Source organism: Natrix helvetica, assembly GCF_964273705.1.
Source record: "Natrix helvetica genome assembly, chromosome: 4".
Classification (NCBI taxonomy): Eukaryota; Metazoa; Chordata; class Lepidosauria; order Squamata; family Natricidae; genus Natrix; species Natrix helvetica.
Genome location: NC_138550.1, coordinates 146490729 through 146515087, shown reverse-complemented (window position 1 = coordinate 146515087; position 24359 = coordinate 146490729). Strand labels below are relative to the sequence as shown.

Below are 24359 nucleotides of genomic sequence, written 5' to 3'. Positions count from 1 at the left end.
CCCTGCCGAAAGGAAACGAGGAGAATCGCGAGTCGCGCGATATTTGAACGAGCTGCGGAAGGGGGTGGGGGCGCGTGGTCACATCTCTCCCCCATCACCTGAATCTCCTCCCGCTTCCCTTTCCCCGGGCCCTTCCAAAGGCGCATCCTTTCCTCCTCGCCCCCCCTCCGGACCCTCTGCGCGCGTGGCTGGAAAGATGAGCTTGCTGGTGTGGAGGGATCCCCCCAAAAGTAACATTTGTTTACCCTTTGCATTAAAAGAAATGAAAACTTTTCTCCAGCAAAGGAGAAGTTCAGAAAGGTGAGGAGGGCTTAAATTCGAAGCTTTTATTCCGTGCGGGTTTTTTTTTTTTTTTGCCTTACTTATAGGTGGAAGTTGGCGCGTAATAGGAATCAATAGTAATTAAAGGAAAAATAGTAGGAAAAAAAATATATGTCGCGACGGGGCAAACAAGACAAAGGGGAAGGAGTGGATGCAGTAGTAAATCTGGCCCAATCTTTTTTTTTTCAAACTGCAGTTTGATTCTTTATTAAAAGGACCGGATGTGCCAGTTTCAATGCTTTGTAAACCAGGCTTGGAAAATAATGTGCAAATAAAGGCATGGGGTGAGGTGGGGGAGTATAATGAAGACAGCTATAGCCAAAGAAAGAAGACAACCCAATAAAATCCCGATTTCTCTTTCCCCAATTATTCCTGGACTTCTTGTTTGGTCCAAAACTCGTATTAGAAAAAAATGGCCCCTGCAGATCTTGGGACTCACTAGGCACCCTGTGTAGTGTGTGTGTGTGTGAGAGAGAGTAATTTTATCTGACCTTTGCACTAAAATATTTAAAATATCTAAAATATTTTTTAAAGCAAAAAAGGGAGAACTGTAACTTTCAATGTATTTTGCCCCTCATTCAGTTCCACTCCCCCTCCTCATCCTAATATTTGTAGGTTGTGAATATTTTTTTTTAATCCCTTAAAAGACTATGGGGAGAAACCTTCCACTTCCATGGACCTGTAATCTGGCCCAATCTTGTGGGATGGAGTTGATAAATAGGTAAATAAGTGTACGGAAGCAAAAGATGTAAGTAGAAATGTATGAAGAGGCTAAATCATGTCTTAAAAATTGGTAGCCGTGATTGTGTCATCTCTTATTGTATAAAAGTAGGAATCTATAACTTAGTTGCATTACACTTCATTGATTAGTGATAATGGAAGGAGCAGCAATGCCCTCTGAAGACAGTTGTGTAAACCTCCTGTGATCCAGCAGGAATTTTTCTTTCTATTAAATGACAAACTTGGAAGGATATAGAAAATAAAAATTGGGCCTCAAGAATGAAGGAGAACGGTGCCCATTTGGTGGACAACTACTTAGATTTGTTGTTTTGAAAATAAAATTCAAGCATAAATATGTTCATGTGTAGAAACAGAAATGGAACTGATCAATAAGCAATCTGATTGCCTATGATTAAAAAAAACAAGAGACTTGTGGGTGGATAATAGGAAAATTGCTCATGAGGGAAAATAAAAAAAATCCCTTGTTTTTTTCCCTTCATTGTTGAAAATAATGATATATTGTTTAGAATACTAAGAATATATAAAGAATAGATGGAGTGATTGGATTTTGTCAATGCCCGGAGTTGGGCTGTGTCAAAATCAAATAAACATCTGCATTGTTATCAGATGTGAGCGGTTTCCTGTTTCCAGGGTAAATACTATCAAAGGAAAAACAATTGGAAAATAAATTTTAAATATTTTTAAAAGTCAAAATACCTGTCCATGGATTCTGGATAAGGTTTGCCATAAGTTCTAAGGTATTTGAAATTTGAACCATTATGAATTTACTGTTCTTTGTTATAAAATCATTTAGAATATTATTAGAAACTGAAAATAACTAAAATTTAAATATCTCAGAAAAAAGTCAGCAACAAATGTTTTTGTTGCTGTCATCATTATTACTGTGCAACTGAAACTATAATTCAAAATTTCTTTGTTGCTGGGCCAGTTGTGACATAAACTTGTTACGTAGCCTTGAGCCAGACATACAAAAGCTGTGCTTTGTCTTTATGAAATGCAGATAGTCGTAATATTTAAAATTCTTGCAAGTGTTCATTAGTGTAAGTAAATTGTGTTGAGAGGTGCACATAATTACAAGCTGAGAGTGAAAGCACTGAGACAATAGAATTGGTATCAGCACCTCTCCCAGGAAACATTCAGGAACTTCATTCCTCATTCTTATACCAAAGATGGATAATTGAACTCCAGCAAGTAGAATGAAATGTTTCTAAGCAAGGTAATTTGCAGAGCCACAGAACCATGATAGCAATTCTCTCTTCAGGGTCTGTTAGCTCCAAGTCATTGCATGTACCGAACTGTACCAAAAACAACTTTTAAGATTGTTCAGTTGATAATCTAAGCATGTAGAGCCCAGTTAGCACAGCAATTGGTCTATCATCTAAAAAAAATGATCTAAAAAAAATTAAGTAATACAGCTGTGTCAAACTCACCTCGCCATGGCAGTATCACGTGATGTATCAGGACTTTTTTCCCCTTCACTAAACCAGGCGTGGGCGTGGCCAGCACGTGACACATCTGGCCCAGGGAGTTTGGCAGCCCTGAACTAATACCTGGCTAAGAAGCCTTCAGAAAATGCCAATTCTGTGAGCTAGACTGGGAAGTTTTTCTTTTAAAAAAAAACCCTCTAGAAATCAATAGCAGGCTATTTCTATATTACCAAGACTTCTGTAGTACATAGACAGTCAAGCACTTTCGTCTTTTTTTTTTCCAGCCACCTAGAATACTTCTTCTGCCGTATCAATCATCAGCGATCCTATTTTTATCAACAGCCACATGAAAAAGTGCTGCCGAGTTTTGTCCAAAACAGTCCCTTAGATTACAGAATGTGAAAACCAGAATCATATACAGTCTTGGCATCATGCCACTCTACCAGCAGAATAACTCTCCAAAAACTGAATTTAAAAAGGACCAAACTTGATGTTGGGGGAGACATTGCTGGAAGAAAAATCAGTTTTTAAAAATGGGCCATATCTCCTTGGGAGCAGCAAGGGGAAAAAATGTCCCCAGTGCACCCCTATAGGAAAGGCATTTGGGCAGTTGCTTGGAAAGTTAATGACTATTCCATTCTAAGTCCTCCTCCTTTTCCTGGTTCCATGATCCAGAGTGGAGCTATTATGAAGCTATTGGTAAGAATCCCACAAGCTATGTTCTGCCTACTTTTTCTTAATTTCTCAATATTATAGTGTCCAACCCAGACACAGAATGTTGGAGGAAATTGATATAAAGGGGCCAGCACTCTATTGACAGCCCTCGACAGCAGACATGGGTTGCTACCAGTTCGCAGCGGTTCAGGCGAACCAGTAGTGGAAATTGGGACTGGGTCGCCGAACTGGTAGGGACAGCAGGCTGGCCCAGCCCCCGAACAGGTTCCCTGGTCACCCATGCCGTTGCCAGCATGTTTTTATAATGTTCTGCGCATGCCGGCAGCAACCCACCCCGATCGGCAGGAATGAAAACTCAAAGAGAACCAGACCAAATTTGTAAATGGGGAATAGCTGGCAACAGAAAGATTGAATTCATTAGTCAGATCCCAGACACCCAATGGAAGAGGTGATTGGTTGCCGCTTAGAACAGTGGTAGTCAACCTTTTTCTACCTACCGCCCACTAATGGATCTTTCTTGATGGAAAAATTTCCTTACCGCCCACCAGTTTTGTCCTTCGACTTCTCCTCCTCCTCCTTTCCCCACAACCCCACTCCCTTCTAGCAGTGATGATGTTACCTAGTTTGGTAATGAAATGTCTGTAAGAAAACCACCAAGCTCAGAAAGCAGTAAGGATCCCACTATCCCCCACCTTCTCTTTCTCCCTTTCATTCTCCTTTTTGTCTTTTCTGCTCCTCCCCCCCCCCCAAGCTCAGAAAGCAGCAAGGATCCCACTATCCCCCACCTCCTCTTTCTCCCTTTCATTCTCCTTTTTGTCTTTTCTGCTCCTTCCCCCCCCCTCCTTCTAGCACTTCAGCTCAGGCGCGACCGGAGAAGTTTCTCTTCTCAGAAATGTCTTCAGTGGAGCGGTGGCAGCCTGGCAGGCTGAGCCTGCGTCCCTTTCAGGAGCTTCACTGAGGAAACTTCTCCGGTCGGGCCTGAGCTGGTGAAGCGCAGGCAAGCGCCGTCCCATCGCCAGGGAAACAGTGAGTGAGGTGGAATGCGTGGTTGCTCAGATCACACGGGCGCAGCCCAACCGAAGAAGTTTCTCTTCTCAGAAATGTCTTCTCGGGCTGCGCCCGTGTGATCTGAGCAACCACGTGATTCACCTCACTCACTGTTTCCCTGGCGATGGGACGGCGCTTGCCTGCGCTCCACCAGCTCAGGCGCAACCAGAGAAGTTTCCTCCCCTTCCTCTTCCCACGTGTTTGCTTGTGCACACGCTTGCGCTCGCCTGCCCACTCGCACAAAAGGAGGTTTTAACCTCCGAAATCCCTAACGCACGCATTCTCGCACGCGTTAGTTCAAAAGGAGGTTTTAACCTCCGAAATCCCCACCGCCCACCTGGAATCCCAAAACGCCCACTAGTGGGCGGTAGGGACCAGGTTGACAACCCATGGCTTAGAAGGTTGTTGACTGCTCTCTTCTATGCTTTCCCTCTTATTCCTTGATCACATAACATGGAGCAAAATGTATCAGCTGCCTTGTGCTTCCCAATACACATGTATACATAGGCTCCCCATGAGTAGAGTAGAACTACACAGATACAACACATTGCTTCGGTATAGAGAAGAAATATAGAAACCTCCAGTGGCCATTCTTGGTAAGTGGATTGGGAAGGATTCCAAAAGTTGCACTCTGCATGCTTTCTTTTGCTTAAGGAATATAAGATGTCACATAAGTGAAATGTGTACACCACCTGTTTAAGTTGTGCAAGTATTATATATTATCAACTTCTAGTAGATATCCAGGTTGGCTATCCGGTGGTAATGTAACCAGCAAAACATTATATGTAATGGTACCTTAAGAACTAAGAAAAAACTCTGGACCATACGTACTTTTGTATATAAATATGTGTATCTCTTGGTGCATTTTACCAACCCATTGCAGGGTGAAAGGTTTATTTCCAACTGTTTCGGAGGCAAGAAATTCAGAGAATTGCAGTGTATCTGTAAAAATGTTTAATAGAGTTTAAAAAATAACTCTGGAAAAAATAAAACAAAACTCCTACATTGCAAAGATATATCCTTGTTTTTCAACACAGAAAAAAATACTTCTTCCAACTGTTTCATAACTTGTCAGGATCTAAACATATTATTTAAAAGGTTATAGTTTTATATATGTATCTCCAAATGAGTTTGGAAAAAGTCATGTATTCTACTTACAATTTCTCACTGAATCGGTGTGTGATTGAAACAAAAGTAATAAGAAGCTATGGGAAATCAGTATTGTTTTAGTGGGACTAACTAAAATCCCACACTGGCTGAATTGCAATAAAGTAAGATTTGCTGTGGACCACCAGCTGTTCTACTAGGTCAGTGGTAGCCAGATAAATAATTCTGACTCCAGAAAGGAAATTTGTTTGAATGTGTGACTGAACAAACTATTTATTTTAAATTGTGTGAAAAAGCATGAAATCTGTTGTCTCCAAAAAACAATCTCTTAAGACCATCCCTACCCACACAGACAAGCAGCACTCCTTACTAGCATTGATGATGTTATTTAGTTAGGGTAATGAAATGTTTACAAGAAAACAAGCAAACTCAGAGAGCACTAAGGACCTCTCATTCTTTATTTTGGAACCCAGTTTCTGTTATCTTAACAAATTGTGTTTTGGATTAATTCCTCATCTTACACATGAATAATACTGAATTTATACATTATTTTGTTTAAACTTCTGTTTATATGCACTCAGAAATTATATTTTATAAACCTAGCCTTTTGTAATTTAATTAATAAACCCAGAGTTAGCCTTAAGTGTGATCCTATTCACTGATTGCATTCCAAGCTCTTTCTAGAACTGAGAGTACTTTTGAAGAGTTGATTGTATTTAACTTTCAAACTCTGAAATGTTTCACAGATCCTTGACAGTCTTACAGGTATATACTTAACATTGCCCACTTAAATGCTGATACAAAAAGAATGTTATTTGCAATCAAGAATTTGTTTTAAAAAGGAGTGTAGGCCAGAGAACTCAAATGATTGGCTTATAATGACTGTAGCAGTTCAGCCTTCCTGGAGGCTACTTAAATACTGCTATGATCACTTAACAGGTATTAAAATTGCTCATTTAAAAAAATATTTTGTGACTCACATAACATGCCAATTTTACTGCCTTACCATTCTTTCCCAACCAAATGTCCTTCAAATATATTTAAATACACACCTCACTGTTCCCAGCTAGTATGGCTAAGAAATAAGGCTAGCACAGATGATGGAAGTTTGTATTCCAGTATATCCAGAAGGCTGAATCAAAGTGATGTAACTCTTAATATTAAATAAAACAATAATTTGATCATTTCTTCACCAGATGATGACACCACCCTTATACAGCTATGTAAAATCAGGAATCTGGTAGCACTTTTGCTGACTAACAAATTTTACTTAAAAGGTGTAGGTTTTGGGGATTGCAGATCAGTTCATAAAATGTATAGAGTTGCTAGCCAAGCATCTCTCAACCGTGGCAACTTGAAGATGTTTGAACTTCAACTCACAGAATTTCCCAGCCATCATGCTGAGTAATTCTGTGAACTGAAGTCAGCATCTTTAAGTCGGCAGGACAAGACGTATGTAGGATTTAAATGTGGGTGATGTGAGGGAAAGGGGGGGATCAATGTATTGGGGGTACATCCATCTAGACATTCAGAAGCAGCTTCACTTCAGATTTATAGCATAGGCTTTATGTATGAATTCCCCATGTGTGCATAAACCTTAATTATGCAAGATTTTTGACCAACAGAGAATCTGTATGCATATATCCAGCAATAGGCACGCAGGCATTTAAATGCCCCAATGGAAAGAGCAGACATAAGAGTATTGAGTAGGTTAATATTGTCGTTATGGAGCGTGAAATTGCCATCTCTCTCTCTTATGGTCAGTTAATTTTGGAGGCCTCCACAGAGGGTAGTACGTTCTGGAATTCAATGTCTGATAAATAGGTTGCTAAATTTAATGAGACCTCAGAGGCTTACCTGTGAACAGATTACAGTCTAGGTTAGCAGATAGGGGGTGATCTATAGAAAACCAAACACTGTATACTTGCTCAGAAGCAACTGAGACTTATTCATAGGAAAATGGAAATAATTCATGCATGCTGAGTGCAAGCTCTATTGAATCATCACGGCTCCTTTCTAATTAGGTATATTACACACACATACACACACCATTTGAATTAAAGCTTGGGCGTACATACTTAAGTAATGCCAAGAATGATTCAAAGGTTATTTTCACTTATGCAATCCTGCAGTGCTATAATTAAGACTAAAAACTGAATATAGAGCTCAAACACTGGATTTCTGTATCAAGCAATTTCTTTTAATACACATTTTTCTAGTTACATTTCCAAAAGGTCGCTGTTCGGTGCTAATTAAGGTTCTCATTCAATACATTGATAATTGTTGAACTTTGATTCTCTTCAGTAATCTGGTCACTTAAATTTGTTTATTGATTTATATTTTATTAAATTATAGATTAGACATCCGCTTGGAAAATGTAGCTCTGCTTTAAAACACCTCTGCTTCTCCATTGAAATTAGATATTCGAATATATAGTATATACAATTTTTCTCTTTTGAAAACAAAAGACAATCAAGAGATCATTTCCCCACCCCTCCCCTCTATTTGAAGCTCTTATTAAGTGTACAGTACGTTAAAAAGGATTTTTACCACAAGGTGAGGGATTACACACTTTGGGAAGTGTATATTATGCAAATGTGAAATATGGAAATTCATGAAAAAATATGCACTTCCCTCACACTGTCACATGTAATTTCATCCTAAAACTTACTTTTTCCTGCTGAGACCATCAAAAATATCTTTTATCACAGTGTTTCCCAATCTTGGCAACTTGAAGATGTCGGGACTTCAACTCCCAGAATTCCCCAGCCACCGAATGCTTGAAGTCTAGACATCTTCAAGTTGCCAAGGTTGAGAAACCCTGTTCTATCACTATTAAGCATTTTGAACTTTTCATCAGTTGCCCTTCAAGTGAAATCAAAACTATCTTTTTATATTGTTATATTTAGTCAATTTTTAAAATCTCTTTTAAATCCTATATGGCAGGGGTCCCCAATTCCCAGGCTGCGGACTGGCACCAGAACTTGGCATGCCAGAAACCAGGCTGCGCAAAAGGGCGAAACCCCATCCACGGGATGCCAGCAGCAGACGAAACAATGCCACTACTATATGGCACTCAACGTTCTTTTTGAATTGTGTAGCCTTACAAAAACAATAAATAAACAATGCATTTGGCATAATTTTACTATTTTATAGCAGCATGATTTTTAGCAGAAATAAATGCAGAGGCCAATGTGAAACTCAAGACCTTCAGTCAGGCTTTATGTTATCAAAATAGTATCAAAGCTGAGCTTAGATCAGGGGTGAAATGCTATTGGTTCGGACTGGTTCGCCTGAACCAGTAGTAAAAATGCTACCGGTTCAGGCGAACTGGTATTTCCAACAATCAGCTGTGACGTGTGATTTATATCAGCTAGAAAGCAGGATTTCCTATTTTCTAGCTAATCTAAATAGCTTGGCACAGCGATTGTGCCACGCTTATCTTTGCAGGCGCGCTCGGTAATAAGCTCTGCCCACCCACACGCATGCACGCACATGCACGCTCACATTGCTACCAACTGGTAGCAGAGGTAAATTGATTTCACCTCTTAGATGAAATTTTCCTCATTGTCAATGCAGAGACCACCTCCTTTCGGAACCATAGAAAGATGGTTAGAAAATCGGAAAATGTCCGCCCCAATGTTGGTGGACACAGGTTATTTCCACTTTGAATATAATTTACAGTTTGTTGCAATTCTTCCTTTTCATTTCATGCTAGGGAGCTTTGTGAGAATTATTCTTGAGAAAGAATCACTTTTGGTTTTAGACACCTGCCTGTGAGACTGACTGTTGAATTAGGCCTTTTCTGTGTGGCACATTGTGTGGCCCACACACCACATTGTGGCACATTGGCAGAGGGAATTGACTTTCCCCCCAAAATGAGCACGTACCATTAGCTATTATAGCACAACAACCCAGTGCAAACTTCCTATATGGCCAAACAGGTTACTGCATTCTTAAATGTTTTATACCTGCCACACAGTTACTTACAGTGACACAAGTTTGAGCCATCTATTTTAGGTAGCAGCAAGTTATCTGTAATAGTACTGTAGCACTCTCTTGTGGTATCTCAGCACATTAATGACAGGATCACTCGGGGTGCTATTTTGCACGCAGCAATTGCTGTGATCGCATTTTAGTTTCAGATGATATACATTTAATATTAAACTGGAATTAATCTAGATGATAACTGTGCACCATCAGAAGTGCTGAAGAGCCAATCCAGGATCATCCTAGGAAAAGAGTCTACACTACCTTGATGGCACATAATGAATCAATCAGTCAATCAATCAATACCTGATTGTATGAATGAACAGCTTTCATGCCTCTAAAAAATTATGTTGCATGTAGCCCTAGTTTCTGAGAAGTTGTTCTAGTGCCCCTGGATCATTTGATTTACATTTTTCTTCCTAGGAAATTAATTTACCATGAGTTAGTTACTTAGCTAGTAGCAAAGTAAAAATTACAGACCAGTTACTTCCTAATTGGTGGCCAAGCTCATCAAATACAGGAAAGAAAAAGTATTCAAGCTTCCAGTGATGACAGAACTGCAGAGCTAATGAAGTCCACCATTTTTCCAAAGGCACTCAGCATGAGTTGTCCGCCACATTCAGCATAACGTCAACGTTGAAATTCCAGATCCCTGCATTATGCAGTCGGGTAAAGTGCAGCAAGATATTGCAGAATTCATTCACCAGTTTTCAGTGCTTCCTTAATTGATACCATTCTTTGCGACTCTTCTGTTGCTATTTATTTGTTTGAATTTGTCTGTTTTGGCAGTGGTACTACTAACTTCTTTTGTGGCTCTTTTCTTGTCCCATTTAGCCTGTTGGAAAAGGAGTTTATAAAATATGATTTATGCTTAGAATATATTCTGTAGATGCACCATATTTTTCGGAGTATAAGACGCACCTTCCCCCCCAAAAGAGGGTGAAAATCTGAGTGCGTCTTATACACTGAATACAGCATTTTTGCCCTATTGAAACTCCGCCCCCTTTGCAAAATGGACGTGCAGAGGATTTGGGAGGCTTGCAAAGTGCTCCTGGGGGCTGGGGAGGGCAAAAATGAGCAAACAATGGGGTGTTTTTGCTAGTTTTTGCCCCAGCCCCCAGGAGCACTCTAGCCTCCCAAAGCTCTGCATGCCTTTTTTTTTTTGCAAAAAACAGGCCATTTTTTGCTCGTATTTTGTCCTCCTCCCAGCCCCCCAGGAGCACTCTACAAGCCTCCCAAAGCTCTTCATGCCTTTTTTTTTTTTTTTTTTGGCAAAAAATGAGCCGTGCAGATGGTTTGGGAGGCATGCAGAGTACAAAAACTTTTTTTTAATTTGGCTGTTCAAAATCATGGTGCGTCTTATACTCTGATAAGTCTTATAGTCCGAAAAATACGGGTAACTCTTAAACAGGGAAACAGGATTGGAGAACAGTTTTTTAAAAACTGATTGACTGATTAAATAGTATTCCTAACAGCATTGGAACTTGAATGATCCCTAGGTTCTAGTCTAAATTAGGTATCATAACCTATTAATATAATTATTTCAATTCAAAATTTGCAAAAATAAAACAAACTGTCAATTTTCTGAGTGGGCGTGGGAGAATGAAAGCTATAAAAGATGTGGAGCTTTTTAGTTCAGAAAACAATCACAGAATGTAAAGAGTTACCAGGGATCTCGAATATCATCTAGTCTAGCCCCAGGTAGTCCTCGACTTATGACCATAATTGAGCCCAAAATTTGTGTTGCTAAGTGAGACATTTGTTAAATGGGTTTTGCCCCATTTTGCGACTTTTCTTGCCACAGTTGCTAAGTTATTACTGCAGTATTACCACACTGCAGTTATTACATTTAGTAATGTAACACACTTCTTAATTGAATCTGGCTTATTGACTTTGGTTGTCAGAAGGCCGCTGAAGATGATCACATAAGTCCAGGACACTTGCAAATGTCATAACTATGAGTCAGTCGCTAAGCATCTGAATTTCGCTCATGTGATCATAGAGATGCTGCAATGCTCATAAATATGAAAAATGGTTGTAAGTCACTTTTTTCAGTGCCGTTGTAACTTTGAACCATCACTAAGTGAATTGTTGTAAGTCGAGGATTACCTATACATCATACTTCAGAGATGACTAACTGGGCTTTTTAAATTATCTTTAAAGTCACTTCCTCACAAGCCGATTGGCTTCAAAACAGTTGAAGTTAGATCTCAGACATCTTATTCATGGAACTGTTACTATTAGAACATAGAACCTTGATGTCTAACTGAGATCTACTTCTGTATTATTATGTAAATAATCTATTCTTGCTTTGTCTTGTCAAACAGCTCTGAAGAATTCCTCAGAGGGACACGATAATCCCTCAGAGAGTAGGAGTATAGTAAGAATATAGTAGAAGGCAATTATCATGTCTTTTCACAGCCTTTTTTCTGCAGACTAAACATATTCAGTGGCTTCAAGCATTCCTCCTGTCATTTTCTTTCCAGCCTTCTTAACATCTTGATTGCTCTCAATAAATAACTGTACAAGATGGTAAAAGAGGAATCAATACTTATAAATGGAAATAGTTTATGGGGAGAATAAATAACATTCTCCCCACCCCTTTCTTCAATAACGTCAAGGATACACTGCATAATGCCATTCTTAGAAAATGGAATGGCTCAGCATTTCATCACACTATATTCTCGATCTGCCTGAAACATTATGTGTGACAAGGCTTTGTGTTTTCTGAAGAAAACAACAGAGGTTTTATACAAATTAATTCTAACTGAATCTGGCTATAACCATGGGGGAAATTAACCCTTTGCCTCAGTGGTAAAATTCAATTTCTTTTTACTACCGGTTTTGTGGGCGTGGCTTGGTGGATGTGGCTTGGTGGGCATGGCACAGGAAGGATACTGCAAAATCTTCATTCCCACTCCACTCCAGGGGAAGGATACTGCAAAATCCCCATTCTCTCCCCACTCCTGGGGGAAGGATATTGCAAAATCCTCATTTTCTCCCCACTCCTGGGGAAAGGATATTGCAAAATCTCCATTCCCACTTCAGGGGAAGGATACTGCAAAATCTCCATTCGCTCCCCACTCCTGGGGAAAGGATATTGCAAAATCCTCATTCTCTCCCCACTCCTGGGGAAAGGATATTGCAAAAACTCCATTCCCACTCTACTTTGGGGCCAGCCAGAGGATTTGCCGGTTCTCTGAATTACTCAAAATTTCTGCTACCAGTTCTCCAGAACCTGCTGAATTTCACCCCTGCTTTGCCTCCTTCAACCTGAGAAGATCTGAACATAAAGGATAATTGTGCGAATAGAGGGGACAGGGAATGCCTAGCTGAATACTTTTTTCCTTATAACTGCAAAATACCGTAGAGTTTAATTACATTTGAGTAAAGGCCTTTCTGCAGGATTGTTCTGCAGCACCTGAGGACTTACTCTTGGTGTTACACTATCGCCTGTTTCAGGGAGCTAAATCTATTTTTTCTCTGCACCAGTTGATTGGCAGCTGCAATAAAGGTGGTGGGTTTTGTAAATGACTATAGCTCTAAGGACCTTGCTGTATGAATTGGTGCCAATTTTTGGTACCACTGGCAGAAATTTTTGCTTCACTCTGCCTCCCGACTCCTGGCCTCAAGCCAGCCATCAATCTCTTCTCGTCTTTGACTTCCTGCTCTTAAAAGGTTTGGGATTCTGTTCCTGGATCTTGTGTTTTGCCATCTGTGCTATTCAAAACTTGCCTTCTCTACTCCCTCAATCCAGTTGCTATAGTAACATGAAACCACATCGCAAAGTACCTAATGGCAAAATTGTTTTACCTTTAGAATTCACAAGGGTTTTTAAACACAGTAGTGGAATAACAGTGGGATTTGAATTGGGTTTAGGTTTTTTGTGCAAATTAATATTTTACCACATAGACGGAATGTAATCCTACACTCACTTCTGAGGTTTTAAAGCTATTTTGTGGCTTCTGGGCTGCATTTCCAGTGGTGTGAGTTGACAGTTTTGTACATTGTGTAGCACAATGAGCTCTTTTTTCAGGAATAGCCATGCCACTTGAAATTGAAGATTTTGCCATGCAGGTCTGGGTTGATTTGCTGTCCTCCAAAATTCCTGAAAACACAAAATTTCAGAGTGAAAGCCAAAATATTTTGTTATTTGTTTACATATGGTATTTTTCAGCTGAAAAGAAAATGGACAAAATTATTCTGTGTTATAAAAGGATGTTTTGTCCACGATAAAATTAACACAAGATACATTACATTACATTTACATATTCTTATACCTCTTCCCCCCTTCATATGTATGTAGACACCAAGCATTTGCATAGATATTTGCCTATTGACTTTTAGCAAATGATAAGAATTGACTTAGCCACGTGAGATAGCAATAGCAATTGCAATTGGGCTTATATATCGCTTTACAGTGCTTTACAGCCCTCTCTAAGCCGTTTACAGAGTAAGCATATCCCCCCCCCCCAACAATTTGGGTCCTCATTTTACATACCTCGGAAGGATGGAAGGCTGAGTCAAATTCTAGGGTATTTGTAAAAACAAAACAAAACCTTGTGATCCAAAACCTGGGATGGTGAGCACTTTACACAGCAACAGAAATAAGCTTCCCCTCGTCTTTGGAACAGAAGGATGGTTTCCTGATAGAAAACCACTCCCCACAGGCATCGGACACGTTTATAGCAGTGAAGGTAGATTTTTAAATCTCTGAGAGGAAACACTGAGGCCATTCCGTACTCCCTGGAAATAGGAGCAATTCATGCAGAAGACAGTGGCCTTTTCAGTATGTATATACATGCCATCCATGCTCCCAACACTGTTGAAGGGCTTGGAAAGAATAGAGGCAAAACAATAGAGGGTCATCCTTGACTTACAACCACAACCAAAAATTTCCATTGCCAAGCAAGGTAGTTCTTAAGTGAGTTTGCCCCATTTTATGACCTTTTTTGCCAGCATTCTTAAGTGAATTGCTGCAGTTGTTACGTGAATTGTGTGGCCATTAAGTGAATCTGGCTTCCCACATTGACTTTACTTTTCAGAATCCAGGTTGGTGGTTTAGAAATGGTGATCACATGACCCTGAGACAGCGCAACTGTCATAAATACGTACATGCTAGTTGCCCAGCCTAAATTCTGATCACGTGATCATGGGAATGCTGCAACAGTCATAAGTGTGAAAACTGGTCATAAGTCACTTTTTTCAGTGCCCATAGTAACTTCAAAGGGTCATCATTCAAACCAAATGAATGGTGGTAAGTCAAGGACTACCTGAACTCTTATTTAAAAGAAAAGAATAGAACAGTTTGTAAAAACGACAAGTTGAGACAAAAGACTTTGTCCCCGTCACGTGTGGGTTTCTACCGGCATTACTGCCGGTTTGGTGCATGCACAATTCATTGCTGTTCACTCAACGGATCCTGAATTTTCCTCATTTGGTTCCTGAATTATATGCCTTCCATTTTTGTTCCACTTTAGCACCTTTTGTTCCCCTAGGTCAGTGGGTCTCAACCTTCCTAATGCTGCGACCCTTTAATACAGTTCCTCATGCTGTGGTGACCCCCAACCATAAAATTATTTTATGTTCTCCGTATTTTTTCGAAAATATGTGACCTCCCCCCCGATATTAGAACCACCACGGACCTCCGCTCCTTCCGACAAAAATTGAAGACTCACCTGTTCCGATTAGCTGGCCTGGCATAATTATAACTGTTATAACTGTTACCTCCTGGAAATATATTTTTAACTGGTATTTCAAGGATATTGTTTTAAATTTAATTGATTTTAGGGGTTTTAAAGCCATATTTATATTCTTGCTGTACAGTTCTTTTAATTCTTTTAACCTCCTCCATATTTATTTATTTATTCATCTGTTTATCTATTTAATGAATTTTACTGTGGATGATGTATTTGCTGTGTGGACTGTACACCGCCCCGAGTCCCTTTTGGGAGAGGGGGCGGTCTAGAAGTGCAAAGAAATAAATAATAAATAAATAAATAATTTTCCAATGGTCTTAGGCGACCCCTGTGAAAGGGTGGTTTGACCCCCAAAGGGGTCCCAACCCACAGATTGAGAACCACTGCCTAGGTCTTGATCACTACCCTGAGGTTTCTGAAGGACACCAACCATATTTTTAGTGTAAGCTCCTTTTGTTCCCTGCTTCTTCCTTTTGGTTGCTCTCGACTCCAACCTCCTCCTCATCAGACAGTTTTCTAGCTACTCTAACCAGAAGTGTTATTCAGCCGGTTCTCTCTGGTTCAGGTGAACCAGTAGCTGCGGCTGTGGGAGTCTCCGCCCACCCGCCCTGACGTAACGCACAGACGCACGGGGTCTCACATTTGTGAACCGGTAGGGAAAGTAAGTGAATCCCACCGCTGATTCTAACTATAAAATGTATAAAGATGATTTCATGGCCAAATACAGTAACTCAACAATTTAGCAAGAATAAAAAAATACATAATGCTGTGGAAAGACTCAGAATTCATAATTAACACACTGGCAGTTAATCAAATGTGGTGGTTAGCAAGAGCCATTTCTAGAGCCTGCGTGGTGCTCAAAGGCCAGGACAATAAGGTATAGAAACTTATGCTTTGTACATATCTGAGAATCATGACCACCTGAAAAATGCACAGCAATTTTGAGAGTGACTCATGCTGCGTTCTGTGATCAAAGAAATAAGATTGTATAGAAATATTGATGATTGCATGAAGTGCACACAAACTGTTATGTTGATTTTTTTTTGTTTCATTACTCAATTTGAGACAGAGACAGAGAGACTGACTGTGTGTGTGATATCTGTGTATTTGTTCTTTAAATTAAAGCAATTGTGTCTGGGCCACAAAATTCCAGAGGGACTGTAATGGCATCACCCCAACTCTTTGCTGCCATCTTATGGTCATCTGGATTAAACAGAAGGATTCCCATTACCTCAAGAAAGCAAATTTGCAGTCTTAAGAGTGGTAATAAAAGGTCAAATGATTCTTTATGCACAAAAAACCCTTATATACACAATTTATCTTGTGGTAATTGCATTAGTTTTTTCCTCCTTTCACTATGCTAATTATTTTTTTCTTTTTCTTTTCTTTCTGTATATTAATTAAAGTCAAAAGAGAAAAATGCTAACTAGAGAAGAATGAAAGACCTCAGTAACCAAGATCTGGTCACTGTTGTTCATTTTTCTCATCTTTGTTGGGTTTGCCAATTGTTTGGGGTCGTGTTTTAATGACAAAACCTAGATAAAAGAAATTTTCTACTTAATATATCAATAGGAAGTTATGACACACACAGAATACAAAACTTTATTTGCCGTGTTTCAGACTTGACTGTAGACTGTACAAATTTTCACCTCTCCTGCAGACCTTCCGGAGAAATTAAACAAGTCACTTGGATCTCAGGTTTTGTGGAAGAAAACAGGAAGAAATAATAATGACTTCCATCACAGATGCTTTTGTTATGTACTGTTTGTCTCCAAACACAGGGAAACAAAGCTATTGCAGATGACAACCCTAAGCTCCAGGAGAGGTAGGGGAACAATTTAAAAATATGGCTGTTTAAGCAACATTTTTTTAGATAATGGGAATATTGCAAGGCAATATCCTGGGTGCTGCAGGTGAAAACAGATAGGTAGGCAGTTAGGTTGTGAAAACCACATTTGCCTTAAGCTGAAATGGCTCAGCTGAATTAGAAGTGATTTTTATCGATCACTTCAAGTTGTAAATAGCCAGGGTGTACTAGGAGAAAAATCATTAATTTCTGTTATGTGACGTATTTTCCAAATTACTTACGTTCACAAAAAAAAGGAAATAACTACCCCCTGCAATCTTCTGCTATGGTGCCACTTCAGTTATACAAAGCTTCCACAAAGAGATTGCAGAACAAATCGAAGTTTATACTTGCAAAACATATTCAGCAATTAAGGAGAGAAATGGCTACCTTTGTAAAGTTTGCCTACTGCCAATGAATCTCCAGGTACAACCTAGTTACTTGCTGTAAATCAACAGAAATACACTTTAGACAGGAATATAGATAAAGAATCATATGCTGCAAAGCAAATATGCTGAGGGTAAAACACTAGAAGCAAAAAAGTGCTTAGTGCAAACTAGAAACTAGCAGTACTCCAGAACAAAAATAGCAAATCAAAAGGAAAGACGTGATTACTAACATTGTTTGGGAGATGACGGAGCTGAAATGCATTATTACAATGGATAAATCAGCTTGTTATCATGTGGTTTTATTGCAACAAAAAGATGCACTGTACAATCTTATGTCATTTATCTAACCTAATTTATAGCTCTGTTCTAATCGAAACCCAACAAGACGCCTCAGGGAAAATAATCAGCATCCACCAAAGGCCATTTGTTAGTGGTACCCATTTCATTTTCCATCTGAAAATAATATAGAAAATAAAAGCCACCTGAATAATTGGCTCATTGAAAGAAAATCTCTCAAAAAACCATACAGGAGCAGCCTTTGAAATGACTCCCAGGGGACAGCTGAAAGGAAAGATCCAATTTACAATAAATAATCCCAAGGTCACAAGAAAAAAAGAGAGAGAAAAATCAAGATGATTAGAATCAAGGCTCTGCTTTCTTCAAGGGATTCAAAGCATATTTAGAATCCGATCATTATAAAAAATACTCTAGGTGCCATTAAAACTTAATTATAGTAAGGAGCTCTGCCGGTAACAAGTACTTGGTGTGCCTTCTCTTTTCTGCTTGGGTTTAAGACAATTTTCATATCTTTCACGTGTTTTGACTTGTTTTTCTCCAGCCCTTCCTCTGCCTGCTGTTATCCTCAACTCCATCCTGGTGAAAAGCTGCACTGCTACGTCTAGCTAGTTTCCTTTTTATGTGATTTCTCTCCACTTCTTGGTGGATGAATATGTTGCATAGTGAGAACAGGCCTAGCATTCCTCTTGTTATTTATATACAATGCTTTGTGTGGTGTGAATGCCCCAACACTGGAAGTCTTTAAGAAGATGTTGGATAGTCATTTGTCTGAAACGGTATAGGGTTTCCTGCCTAGGCAGGGGGTTGGACTAGAAGACCTCCAAGGTCCCTTCCAACTCTGCTATTGTATTGTATTGTATTGTATTGTATTGTGTAGAATCCTTGGGCAAAAAGAAAAAGATACTGGCAGGTGGAAGTCAGAGTTTCACTACTGTGTTTCTCTGAAAATAAGACTGGGTCTTATTTTCTTTTGACCTCTGAAATAAGTACTTGGCCTTATTTTTGGGGAGGTCTTATTATTTTTGAGGTGCAGGAGGCAGCGAGCGTGGACACCTCATGGCTGCTGCTGTGTTGCAATATTTTCAGGGAGGGCTTATTTTAGCACATGCACTCAAAAGCCCAATTGAGCTTATTATCCGGGGAGGGCTTATTTTCGGGGAAACAGGGTACGTATTCCAACAGTTTTAAGAGCAAATGGAGTCTGCACTATCATCGGACAGCTATAAAACTGGTTGAATAATCATCCCAACAAAGATATGTCACTAGCTCTGGGTCAGGTTGAAGCAAGTGTCAAATAGGGATACCATTTTAGGCCCTCTGCTGTTCACCATATTTATAAAGGATATAGATGAGGGGTTAGAAAATATTATCAAATTTGCAAAAGTATAGAGGACAGTATATTGACCAGAAACTAATAAGCTATATTTCAACCAAGATAAATGTATAGTGATCTTTGGATAGGAAAAAAAAATCAAAGATATGAGTATAGGATGGGGAGGAACCATGCTGGGTACCTAGAAAAAGCATCTGAGTATTTTAGTGGATAACAAACTGTTAGCCAACAATGACACAGCAGCAAAAAAAAAAAAAAAGGAAAATGCAATCTTAGCCTCCATCAACAGCAGTGTCAAAATCTAGAAAAACCATTAATCCTTTCCATCCTGCATCTAAAATATTGCTCAGACCTCACCTATAATATTGTGTCCACTTCTGTGCACCAAATTTTAGGAAGGATGTTGATAAACTGGAAGGTATCCAAAGAAGAACAACCTGGAAAGAAAAATTTATGAGGAACAGTTGAAGCTGTTGGAAATATTTAGCTTGGAAAAGACTGGAGAGACATGGTAGCTGTCTTCAAGAAGATAAGGCACAATTCTTCAAAGATGTTTCAGAAAAGAAAAGAAAATGGCTTAAATTACAAGGAAGGAAATTTCAACTGGGTATCAGGAAAACACTAATGGTAAGAGCTGTTTCCCCCAAAATTTTCCTTCAGAAAGGGTGTACTCTTCTTTGCTGGAGATGTTTAAGTATCCCATAGGGGATGATATAGCGATGAATTTCTGGTACATTCTGTTATTCTCCAGTTCAAATTGCTTTGGGCGATTTTGAGCTGGAGAATAAGTTCAATGGAATATCTTAAGAAAGCAAGCCAATAATATATAATTATCATCCTGTACGCTGTTAAATATGTGCATTACGGACAGCAAAGTGATAATATTTCTAGATATCTCAGCAAATTACTACCCACCAAAAAGGAAAAGCAATGTTGACCATAATCAGGAAGATTATAGTATGAATGTTTGCAGCCTATTAAATATGATTTCATCTACCCCTTTGTGCATTTTTCATTTTATCAGGCTAAGTTAAGATAACCATCAGTTCAGGTTCCCTGCACAAAGCAAAGGCTCTTGATAAAGGTAATATATCTCTTACGAGGTTTGTTTTGTTTCTTGGTTCTAAAAAAGTCTGCTGGAGAAATGAAAGTCAATATTACTTTTTGCAAGTGACAGCAAAAGCAGACAGGATATGTTATTGATTGTTCAGGATATAAAGACCAGCCTTTATATTCTGTCCTCTGAATATAACAAGAAAAAGTGTTTTTCCAAGCCAGGCAGAACACTAGTTTAGTCTGGAGTCTAGGCCAGGGGTGTCAAACTCAAGGCCCAGGGGCCAGATCCAGCCCACGGGGAACTTAGATCTGGTCCGCAGGGCCGCCCTGGAAACAGCGAAGGGGCAGTCCGCGATACTTCTGTCAGCAAAAATGGGCTCCTGAGCTCCGTTTTTGGCTGCCAAAGCCTCCTGCAATCCCCTGCCAGAGCGCAGCCCTCCCGAGCTCCATTTTCACTGGCAGAGGGTTGCAGGAGGCTGTGGCAGCCAAAAACAGAGCTCAGGAGCCTGGCAAAGCGCTCAGGCCATCACAGGCGCCCCCGATAGGAATGACATCGAGCTGGCCACGCCCCCCCCGCCCCCCAATTTCAAACACAACCCTGATGCGGCCCTCAGTGAAATTGAGTTTGGTACCCCTGATCTATACTGACAACCAATAATGGTAACGAAAGAACATTATTTGATATATACAGCAACATTGTGCGTCATTATGACAAGCTCACAAAAGACTAATCCATCCACAAAAAGAAGAAAAACATCAAATTCTACTTTTATCTGTATTAAATTTTTAAACTTTTAGATCCACGTAAAAGGATTAATATAAAGATATTTGTTGGAAAACCAAACAACTTGAGATTATGCTTTGAAAGGATCGAATAAAAACGTTTCCTACAAAGGACCCCTTTTCTGATTAGGGCAGATTGATACGTATTTCCCTCTAGCCTATCTGCAGTAGAGGGGGAAAATACAATCCTATCTCTGGTATTAAAAGTTAATGTCAGAATGACCCAAACAAGCTTTACAAAGGTGGTATCGTGGACTAAGCCAAATGAATAAAATGTTTTTCAAGCAGGTCAATAGATCATATAAAACATTCTTCCAATGTGTCAGATCTGATCACAGCTCAGCAGTAATCCTCAGCGCATAAGCAAGAAACAACAACTGGGGAACAAAGAAAATTAAGCCAAAAGAAATATCTAAAGCTGTTCAGATGTGTTTATCTGTGCTTATCTGGTTCTCTTTTGTACACATGAATTTTCACATGAACAATCAGACTGTTTTTATAGAAGCATTTGTCACAAGACAGTCAAATGTGGAAAGTCAGCCGTATTATTTTGTGCTACACAATTCAGTGGGACAGTTTTTGGCATGGGGTGAAAAATCTGAAATAAGGATTTATAATGCACTTTCAAACTTATTTCAGTTTCTTACAGGAGTCATCTAACAACTTCCAAAATTCTGGACACTTTCACAACATAAGTGGCACTTTGGAACCCAAATCAAACATCCAACTTAACATTTATCTTACAATATTATGAACACTTGGGGTCTTGGATAGTTTTTTTTAAGTATTGTTAAGGAACACTTTTTATTTTGAACAAATTGTTAGTCTTTTTTATTATCTTTGTTCTCATGGTACATATATGCTTTCTCAATCAAAAGAATTTTGCCACTCTACCATATTTCATGTCCTATGAAAATATTAATATTTTCTACATTGCACAGCTGTTTGATAAAATATATATTTATATTCTGAAACATGTCCTTGTATCTTTATATAAGCAGTGACAATACTTTTAAGAATATGAAAACAGGACATCTTGAAGTTCCAGAAAATTTGTTTCTTTAGTGAAGATTTAATATTATTCAGAATTATGTTTTTTAAAAAATTGTGTGGGTAGTCCTCAACTTACAACCATAATTGGACCTGACAATTACATTTTTTGTAACAGTTTTTAAGTAAACCTATTATTTGCCCTGTGACATTTTCACTGTAAACCAGAAGTATATCTTAGTTTTGAACAAAAACAACGTAAATCACAATCATGTGATCATAGGATGCTGCACACAGCCATAAAAGTGTGCTGGTTGCCAGATGCCCAAAATACAGTCACATGACTGGCAGGGGGGGGTGACAATTGGAATTTCAGACCCAGGTCATAAATATATTTTGGGTATTGTAACTTCAGACAGTCACTAAGTGACCCATCATAAGTTGAGGACTATCTATAGGTGACATAAAAGTTTTTTTTTAAAAGCACTACAAGGAAAATCACAAGTATGGGATCTTTTTGAAGGCAAGATACTCTTTGGGGCCAGGCTATCTGTTTCACATTAGTGAAGTGTAAGTGTGGGAAATTGTCCTTGCATTGAGCAAGTTTTAACAATATTTCATAGTTTATGCTGGATTTCAGATCACACCAGTAGCATCTGGTAGTACAGCTCTGCTAATCATGAAACCATTTGACTCAGTATAGGATTTTGTCTTAGCTACAAATATTTACAGAGTAGAGGTTATTTAGGCAATCGCTGGCACTCATTTGGTTGCCACGATGTAAAAACGATGTTGAGACTTTAGAAAGAGTGCAGAGAAGAGCAACAAAGATGATTAGGAGACAGGAGGCTAAAACATATAAAAAACGGTTGCTGAAATTAGGTATGTCTAGTTCAATGAAAAGAAGGACAAGGGGGTGACATGATAGCAGTGTTCCAATATTTGAGGGGCTGCCACAAAGAAAAGGGAGTCAAACTATTCTCCAAAGCACCTGAAGGCAGGACAAGAAGCAATGGATGGAAACTAATCAAGGAGAGAAGCAACCTGGAACTAAGGAGAAAATTCCTGACAGAACAATTAACCAGTGGAACAACTTGCCTCCAGAAGTTGTGAATGCTCCAACACTGGAAGTTTTAAAGAAGAGATTGAATAACCAATTGTCTGAAATGGTATCGGGTTCCCTGGCTAAGCAGGGGGTTGGGATAGAAGACCTCCAAGGTCCTTTCCAACTCTGTTATTCCATTCCATTCCATTCATTTGAAAGTGACCTGAGAAGAATTGCTATTTATATTAGTGGAGGAGATGAGATGATACTATCTTGCACACAGCTTGCATCTTAAAGGTTTCAAACAGATGAATATAAAAGCTAGATGTTCCCAAGCTATTTAACGTATCATAAGGCAAGCTGTGGCTGTGTTAATATCATTTGCAATCTAGTCAACCGTATTTTATCTTAGAATGTTTCTCAGCCTGGGCAATTTTAAGGTGTGTGGACCTCCCCAAATTCCCCAGTCAGTCTGGAAAATTTGGGGAGTTAAAGTCCACACATCTTAAAATTGCCAAGGTTGAGAAATACTGGCCTAGAATTAAAATCCAACTGGCAAATGTGCAATGAATTTATAGCTGCATCACAAGAAGCCCGCAAATTACACCGAGTAAATTATGGTTAAATTAACCCCAGGCAAGCATGTGCGCCCAAGGTAGGCTGCCATCAGTTCTCCCCCCCCACCCCTTCTTTCTGGAACCAGAGTCCCTTGCTGCCAATGAGACAGCTCGGAAAGTAGCATCCCAAAGAGGGAAACTCCGATTCCTTGCCTAAATTGCTACCCAGGCAGCAGAACCAGGACTTTTCTTAGGTAAGCAATGGGAAGGTACTAAGGCAGGGGCCTCCAAACTTGGCCGCTTTAAGACTTGTGGACTTCAACTCCCAGAATTCCCCAGCCATCTGGCTGGGGAATTCTGGGAGTTGAAGTCCACAAGCCTTAAAGCGGCCAAGTTTGTGAGACCCCCCCTAAAGCAACGCAAGCATTGATGCACAGCAAGGCGGCTATTTTGGCAGCTGCTCCTTCCGATTAGGACCCCATTCCGGCTCGGAGGCTCAGACGGAGGGAATTGGGAGGCGGCGGAGTCCGAGCATCCTCTCCGCCGGGCAGCCAGCCGCAGTGGCGGCGGAAGGGCGGCCCTCCACCCCGCGCTTTCCCGACTCACCGGGGCTCTTCAGGCCGGCCTCGGCGTCGCCGCTCTCCGGGCCGGCGGCGGCGGGCAACGTCTGCTGCTGAGGCTCGGCGTCCGTGTTGGTCAGCCAGGTGGACTCGGTCTCCCTGGTCCAGCTCTCGTAGTAGCGCGGCTCGATGGCATCGGCGCGGCTCCCGCCGCAGCCCATCCCGGCCGCAGTAACCGCCGCTCCCTTTCGCCTTCGGCTCCTTCCGCTGAAAAGCCTCGGGCTGCCCGGCGAGCCTGGATGCGCCTGCCTTGCCCCCCCCCCCCGGCCCCTTCCCTCTTCCCCCGCCCCGCCGCTCACGGGCTCCCCTCGTTTCGCCTTCCCCGCCTCTGCTCCTGCTCGCTGGCGGAGGATGGGGAATCGCCGCCTCAGCGGTGGTGGAGGAAGCCCCTCTTGGTCGGGGGAAGGGCTCCTGTTGTTGTTGTTGTTGTTCTCCT

The 24359-nt window shown here is 40.2% G+C and overlaps 1 protein-coding gene and 1 long non-coding RNA gene across 2 annotated transcripts; one reads left to right on the top strand and one right to left on the bottom strand.

The window, feature by feature from the left end:
• Positions 1-87: 87 nt before the first annotated feature.
• On the top strand, positions 88-8381 carry LOC309390802. The gene is made up of 3 exons (XR_014175180.1): positions 88-300; positions 969-1069; positions 8265-8381. It is a non-coding gene; the product is annotated as an uncharacterized lncRNA (long non-coding RNA).
• On the bottom strand, positions 7497-24148 carry BAALC (BAALC binder of MAP3K1 and KLF4). The gene is made up of 3 exons (XM_081950570.1): positions 23910-24148; positions 13244-13416; positions 7497-10143 (listed from the first exon to the last, which is right to left on the bottom strand). Exons 1-3 carry the CDS (start codon positions 24082-24084, stop codon positions 10030-10032), a joined length of 462 nt encoding a protein of 153 aa, XP_081806696.1. The 5' UTR covers positions 24085-24148; the 3' UTR covers positions 7497-10029.
• Between the last annotated feature and the right edge of the window lie 211 nt (positions 24149-24359).